Source organism: Choloepus didactylus, chromosome X, assembly GCF_015220235.1.
Source record: "Choloepus didactylus isolate mChoDid1 chromosome X, mChoDid1.pri, whole genome shotgun sequence".
NCBI lineage: Eukaryota > Metazoa > Chordata > Mammalia > Pilosa > Megalonychidae > Choloepus > Choloepus didactylus.
The window spans coordinates 87271397-87278834 of NC_051334.1; the positions used below are offsets into that span (position 1 = coordinate 87271397).

The 7438-nt window shown below is 38.1% G+C and overlaps 1 protein-coding gene across 1 annotated transcript; it reads left to right on the plus strand.

Moving 5' to 3' along the window:
* The first annotated feature begins 581 nt into the window (after window positions 1-581).
* Window positions 582-2994, plus strand: LOC119523438 (acyl-protein thioesterase 1-like). The gene has a single exon (XM_037822215.1). It carries the CDS (start codon window positions 667-669, stop codon window positions 1357-1359), a length of 693 nt encoding a protein of 230 aa, XP_037678143.1. The 5' UTR covers window positions 582-666; the 3' UTR covers window positions 1360-2994.
* The last annotated feature ends 4444 nt before the right edge of the window (window positions 2995-7438 follow it).

The following is a 7438-nucleotide window of genomic DNA, read 5'->3' on the forward strand; positions in this document are numbered from 1 at the left end:
CCATTACAATAGGTGTGAAATGATATCTCATTGTGGTTTTGATTTGTATTTTCCTATTAGCTAGTGAATGTGAGCATCTTTTCATGTGCTTTTGGCCATTTGTATTTCCTCTTTGGAAAAATGTCTATTTGTGTCTTTCTGCCCATTTTTATTGGGCTATTGGCCTTTTTATTAAGTTGGAAGATTTATTTATATATTCTGGATATCAAACCCCTATTGAATATGTGGTTTTCAAATATTTTCTCCCATTGAGACAGCTTCCTTTTCACACATTTAACAAAATATTTTGGAGCACAGAGGTATCCAAATTAAAGGAGATCCCATTTATTCATTTTTTTCTTTCATTACTTGTGCTTTGGGTGTAAGGCCTATGAAACTACCTCATATCACTAATTCTCTTTTTAATGTAATTTTATTGAAATATATTCACATACCATACAATCATCAAAGTGTAAAACAATTGTTCACTGTTTCATCATACAGTTGTGCATTCAACCACACAATCAATTTTTGAACATTTTCATTACTGCAAAAAATAAAAATGAAAAATAAGAATAAAAATAAAAGGGAGGGGGCGGGCCGGGACTCCCGCTTGTCGGTTGCTGGTCTGAGGCCGCGACCGGCTCGCTCTTCCTTCCGTTTCCGACCGCGGCCGCCGAGCCGTGCATGTGCGGCAATAACATGTCAGCCCCGCTGCCCGCCATCGTGCCCGCCGCCCGCAAGGCCACCGCGGCGGTTATTTTTCTTCACGGATTGGGAGACACAGGGCATGGATGGGCAGAAGCCTTTGCAGGTATCAGAAGTTCACATATCAAATACATCTGCCCGCATGCGCCAGTTATGCCTGTAACATTAAATATGAATATGACTATGCCTTCTTGGTTTGATATTATTGGGCTTTCACCTGGTTCACAGGAAGATGAACCTGGAATCAAGCAGGCGGCAGAAAATGTCAAATCTTTGATAGACCAAGAAGTGAAGAATGGAATTCCTTCTAACAGGATTATTTTGGGAGGATTTTCCCAGGGAGGAGCTTTATCTTTATATACTGCTCTTACCACGCAGCAGAAACTGGCAGGTGTCATTGCACTCAGTTGCTGGCTTCCACTTCGGGATTCATTTCCACAGGGTCCTATCACTGGCACTAATAAAGACATATCTATCCTCCAGTGTCATGGAGATTGTGACCCCTTAGTCCCCCTAATGTTTGGTTCCGTTACTACTGAAAAGCTAAAAACATTGGTAAATCCAGCCAATGTAGCCTTCAAAACCTATGGGGGCTTGATGCACAGTTCATGTCACCAGGAAATGATGGATATCAAGCAATTCATTGATAAAGTCCTACCGTCAGTTGATTGACATCACTAAGAGGCCTTGGGTAGAAGTACACCAGCATCACTGTAGTAGAGTAGAAACTTTTAAAATGTGCCCAATCCTGAAACCTCTTGTTTGCAGTGTTAGAATGTTTTGCAAATACGTACCAATGACACAAACTAAATGTCTCCTCATGGGAAATGTATGTTCTTTTAAGTTTCTTTTCATGTATCTGTATATTGTGATCCCAGAGTAATACTAGTATTAAAATAGGTGAAGCAGCTGGCTTCTTTTTCCCAAATGTAATTCAGAAAAATAATAAAATACTGCAACCAGAATATTCATTACATCATTTGGAAGTTATTAGTATGCTTAGAGAAAATTTGTTCAGGTTTAAATGAGTAATTAAGATATAAATGATTTAAGTGCATCATGACTTAGACTATGGATTTATTCCCAAACTGCCTAGTCACCACACAGTGGCTGTATTTTTATGTATGTATTCATATATACATAATAATTGTAATACAAAATAAGGTGGTATTGATATACATCAAAATGATAGTACAAAATGAGATGGTATTATATAATTCCTAATAATAGGGATAATACTTTTAAGTGTTAATGAAAGAGTAATATTGCTCTCCTCAATTAATGCCCTTTTATTTGGGGGACCAGACTTTTTTTCTTATCATTTCCATTTAATACTCTTTCTCCTTTCTAGAAAAGGCATGTGTTCTGCCTTTATTATCCTTCATAGGAGACCAAATATTGTTTCCCTGCCATAGACATCAGATGTTAATAAATGCTGTAATTTGACATTCTGAATCACAGACATATGGTATTTATGATGTATTTATACTTATAATGAAACCAGACATCACTTAAAACTTCTGTGCTACTTATTTCTTTAACTGTTTTTTAGTCCAAATTTAGACTTACTCAGTTATTAGAATCTTTAGTTCAGGGAACAGAATGATTCTGTGGTTTTAATTTTCTGTAATCAAATGGAAGAATGATTAGATCATACTTTACTATGTTCTGAAATTTTAAGACTTGATCTTAAAAATTGTAATTTCTAAGGTGATTTGATCTAAGATGATTCTCCTTGTAGTATAGAGTTTAATTTTACTTACTTTGTACATGTTTGAAACCAGCTACTGTGGAAAATTAGAATCCATCAGAAAATTTTGCTTTGGTTTTTATCTGCCAGTGAACATCTTTGAAATTTTGACTTTAATCAAATGATATTTTAGTTTTTGTGCAAACATAAAAATAGCAATCCTTTGATTTTATATAGTCAGTATTTTCAGATTACTGTAAAATTATTTGAAAACAAATTTCTGGGTAATAAAGGGTAGTCAGAACTTGATACATATGGTATAATTACCACACAGTTTAATATTTAATTGAAGTGTATGCTTGGTATTTTGAATTGCTAGTTTTGGGGTTTTATTCCAACTGATAAAACAATGATGGAATTGCGTCAGTATAAATGGGTGCTAATTGATAAAGGAAATAATTTGGCAGTGTACAATATAGAATGTTAATAATTAAGCCATATGTTTATGTCTGGATTTAAAACTTTTAAACAATCATTTACAAACACATTGTCTTTTATTTTGAAGAATATAAAGTTATATTCAGTTATACAAATAAACATCTTATTTATGGTCAAGATACCTTATTCCATTGAAAAGTTTTGCTGTAGTGTGGGAAAATGTAAATCTTTTTCACGGTTTGTATCAATGTGAAATAAAATTTAATTCTGCCTTTCTGTGAAAAAAAAAAAAAAAAAAAAAAAAAATAAAAGGGAACACTCAGAGCATCACATAGACCTCCTCCCCCCCATTTACTTTTTAAAATTTTTTTATTGAAATATATTCACATATCATACAATATCCAAAGTGTAAAACAATTGTTCACAACATCATCATATAGTTGTGCATTCAACACCACAATCAATTTTTGAACATTTTTATTACTCCAAAAAATAAAAAATAAGAATAAAAATAAAAGCAAAAAGAACACCAAAAACATCCCATACCTCCTTCCTCCATATTATTCACTTACTTCTTGTCCCCATTTTTCTACTCATTTGTCCATACACTGGGTAAAGGAAGTGTGAGCTATAAGGTTGTCACAATCACACAGTCACACCATATAAGCTATATAGTTATATGATTGCCTTCAAGAATCAAGGATACTGGATTGCAGGTCAACAGTTTCAGATATTTCCTTCTAACTATTCTAATAAACTATAAACTAAAAAGGGATATCTATATAATGCATAAGAGTTACCTTCAGAATGACCTCTCAACTCCATTTGAAATCTCTCAGGCACTGAAACTTTATTTTGTTTCAATTCTCTTCCCACCTTTTGTGCAGAAGTCTTTCTCAATCACTTGATGCAGGGTCCAGGCTCATGCCTGGGAGTCATGTTCCACATTGGCAGGGAGATTTATACCCCTGGGAGTCATGTCCCATGTAGGGGGGAGGGCAGTGAGTTTACCTGCCAAGTTGGCTTAGAGAGAGAGGCCACAACTAAGCAAAAAAAGAGGCCCTCTGGGGGTGACTCTTAGGCACAATTGTGAGTAAGCTTAGCCTCTCCTTTGCAGTAACAAGCTTTATAAGGGCAAGCCCCAAGATTAGGGGCTCAGCCTACTAAGCTGGTGGTCCCCTGTGAGAATATCAGAAATTCCCCAGCTGGGGAATGTGGGACTACTATGGATAAAAGATTTATAATATGTGTTGCTTGCTGTCCCTGATTCCTATTGCAAATGATACTAATGTCACGTCTTTACTGATTCCCATTGCAAACAATGGGAATGTCCTGCTTCATTATGTTCCAGTGCCCAGCACTTACCACTCTTAGTTTATCTACAAGCTCCTTGCTTCCATCATTTCTTTAGCATTTACAATGTACTCTGTTTTTTGTAAAAACTTGCAGCCCTGCATTCCCTCACATGCCTGCACTTGTTTTTCTGAAATAAATACTCCAGAAACTGTAGCTCAGGAGGACACTCCCTGTGTGCTGTTCTCGCTCTTGCAACTTGTGGTTCAGTCTCAAGTTATTTTGCTGCATTACCGTGGGTCTGGCTGGATCCATTCCCACAAGTGGTGCCCCATGTGAGGAACCACTACGCCTCTGCTCATTCATCAGGGGTTGCCACCAGCCTGTCCAGAGGAAGTGATATTCATCTAGAGTCATAATTATCCTGAGGTAAGGAACAGTGGCATTCTCTTGAATTAGCCACCGATGTGCTTAGTCTCAGCAAGAGCTTTCTTCTTTCTCTATCATGGGCTCAGGACTCACTAAAGAATAGTCCATCTATGTTAAAACACTGCAGCAGCTTCTGAAAGCTGCCAACTGCTCAGTTAAAGAAACTCAATTACTTTCACTTCTCCAAGCTATACAAGCTTATTGTCCTTGGTTTCCCAACTAAGGCACCTTAGGTCTTGAATTATGGGAGCAAGTTGGTTATGTGCTTAAGAAGAAACATGAATTGGAAAAGAAAATTTCAGTCTCCACTCTAATGACACGGAGCCTAGTATGTACTGCCTTGTGTCCCCTACAATCTGCAGTACTGCCCTAGTCTTCCTCCCCTTCTGCTCTTCCTGCTGAAGTTAAGCAGCCTGCTCCCACAGAAACAGATGAATCCTGGCCACCTCCTTCTCCACTTATTGCCCCTATTTCTTCTGGCAAGGCTCCTCCACTTTTAACTCATGTCCTGTAACTGAAGAGTGCTCAATGCTACTGCATTTACAGGGAGACTGTACTGCATTCCCTGTAATCATAAGACAAGGGCAGCCTCAGCATGACGGCCTCCCCTATACTGTCTTCAAAGAACTGCTTAAAGCATTGCAGATAATGGCATTCAAAGAACTTTTACTAAGGTAATTTTAGAAGCCATTGCTAGTAGCTATCAAATGTGCCCATGGGATTGGAAATCACTTATTAAGACTCTTGTAACTCCTGCTCAGTTCAGTGTCTGGCAATTAGAATTTCAAGAGGGCTGCCTTCAGCACTCTCTTCATAACTTGGAACAACAAATTCCAATTTGCCATGATGCCCTTGCCAGTGCCAGTGCTTATCTGGAACCTCACGTTCAGGCACAACAAAATGCCCAGGTTTTTACTCAATGTGCTCAAATTGCTCTCCAAGCTTGGAATAAAATACCAGAATCAAAATCTATCCAGGGTTCCTTTGCTACTATCAGACAAGGCACTACTGAGCCTTACTTAGATTTTGTACATAAATTGCAAAGTGCAATCTCACATCAAATAGAAAATCCTGATGCCACCTCTGCACTTTTGCTTCAATTAGCCTATGAAAATGCTAATATAGACTGTAAACAAGCATTAGCAGCAGTTAGAGCTACTGCCCAATCTATTGGAGAATTTATAAAAGCTTGTCAGAATGTAGGAACTGAAACTCATAAAGCTCAAGCATTAGCTGCCATCCTTCATCCTCCACCCACTTGTTTCTGATGTGGGAAAGGACATTTTCAAAGGACTGTACCCAAAATAATAGCAGCCAAGGCAGTAAACCTCCTGCCACCTTTTGCCCAAAATTCAAAAAAGGGAAACATTGGGCCAATAAATGCTGTTCTAAATTTGATAAGGATGGTCACCCTATTTTGGGAAATGGAAAGAGGGGCACTCACTCTGGTGCCCCCAAAAATCAATGGAGTGCTTATCAAATACCACCTCGCCCAACTTATTGTAACCAGGCTATAGAAGTGTTGGTGACCTTAGCACCGCCACCCACAGTAGCGCCGGATTGGACTTTCTCACTACCAATGAACTAGTCCTTAAGGAGCAAGATAAAGTTTATTTAGCCCCTACTGGAGTCTGGAGACTCCTCCCCACCGGTATGGTCAGCCTCATTCTTGGATGCTCTAGTTTTTCCCCCAAAGATATCTATGTTCTTCCTGGTGTTATTGATTCTGGTTATCTAGGGGAAATTAAAGTCATGATACAAACACCTACTTATCATGCCATCCCTGCTGGCACTTGTGTAGCCCAACTTCTTCTCCTTCCTTATTTTGTTCCTAAAGTCAGAGCAGTAAAGCAAGGTGATCAAAGTTTTGAAAGTACAGGAACTGCAGATGTTTGTTGGTCTGCTTCTGCTCAGTTACAAAAGCCACTTCTTCAAATACATATTTTTAATACCCCCTTTTTAGGTTTAATTGACACAGGAGCTGATGTTTTCATTATTTCTCAATAGCAATGGCCTTCTCACTGGCCATTACAGCAAGCACAACTTGCAATCTCCAGCATTGGTGGCACTTCTCAACAACCATTACAAAGTGCCAAGCCATTACCTTGTATTGGCCTGGATCAACAAAAAGGCTATGTCCAGCCTTATGTTTTAGCCATCCCCTTAACTTATGGGGAAGAGATTTATAGTCCCAGTGGAATATGGTCATTCAATTTCAACTTTTCATAGGCACTATTGGTCAAATGCCTCCCCTACCTCTAATGTGGCTCTCTACTAAGCCTCTTTGGGTTGACCAATGGCCATTAAAAGGGGAAAAGCTCAAACAAACTCATTTGTTAGTATGACTATAATTAGGTTGAATTGAGCCTTCTCATAGTCCTTGGAACACACCAATTTTTGTTATCACTAAAAAGAATGGCAAGTGGTGACTACTTCATGATTTATAACAGATCAATGCAATTATACAACCCATGGGCCCCCTCCAACCTGGTCTTCCCAATACAGCTTTAATTCCTTCTGATTGGCCTTTGCTTGTAATTAACTTGAAAGATTGTTTTTTTTTTTAACCGTTCCTCTCTTCTGAAAAGATAGAGAAAAATTTGCATTTTCTTTACCTGCTATTAATAACCCAAAACCAGTCACTCATTATCAATGGAAAGTACTCCCATAAGGCATGTTAAACAGTCCCACCATATGTCAATGGTATGTCAATGAAGTTCTCCTTCCTGCTAGAAAAGCTTTTCCTGAGGCCTGTATTTATCATTACATGGATGATATACTTCTAGACACCCCTACTCAATTTCTTCTTAATCAACTTTATGGTCATATGCAATTATATTTGTCTATGACTGGTTTACAAATTGCCCCTGAAAAGTACAATTAACTTAGCCATGGAAGTAT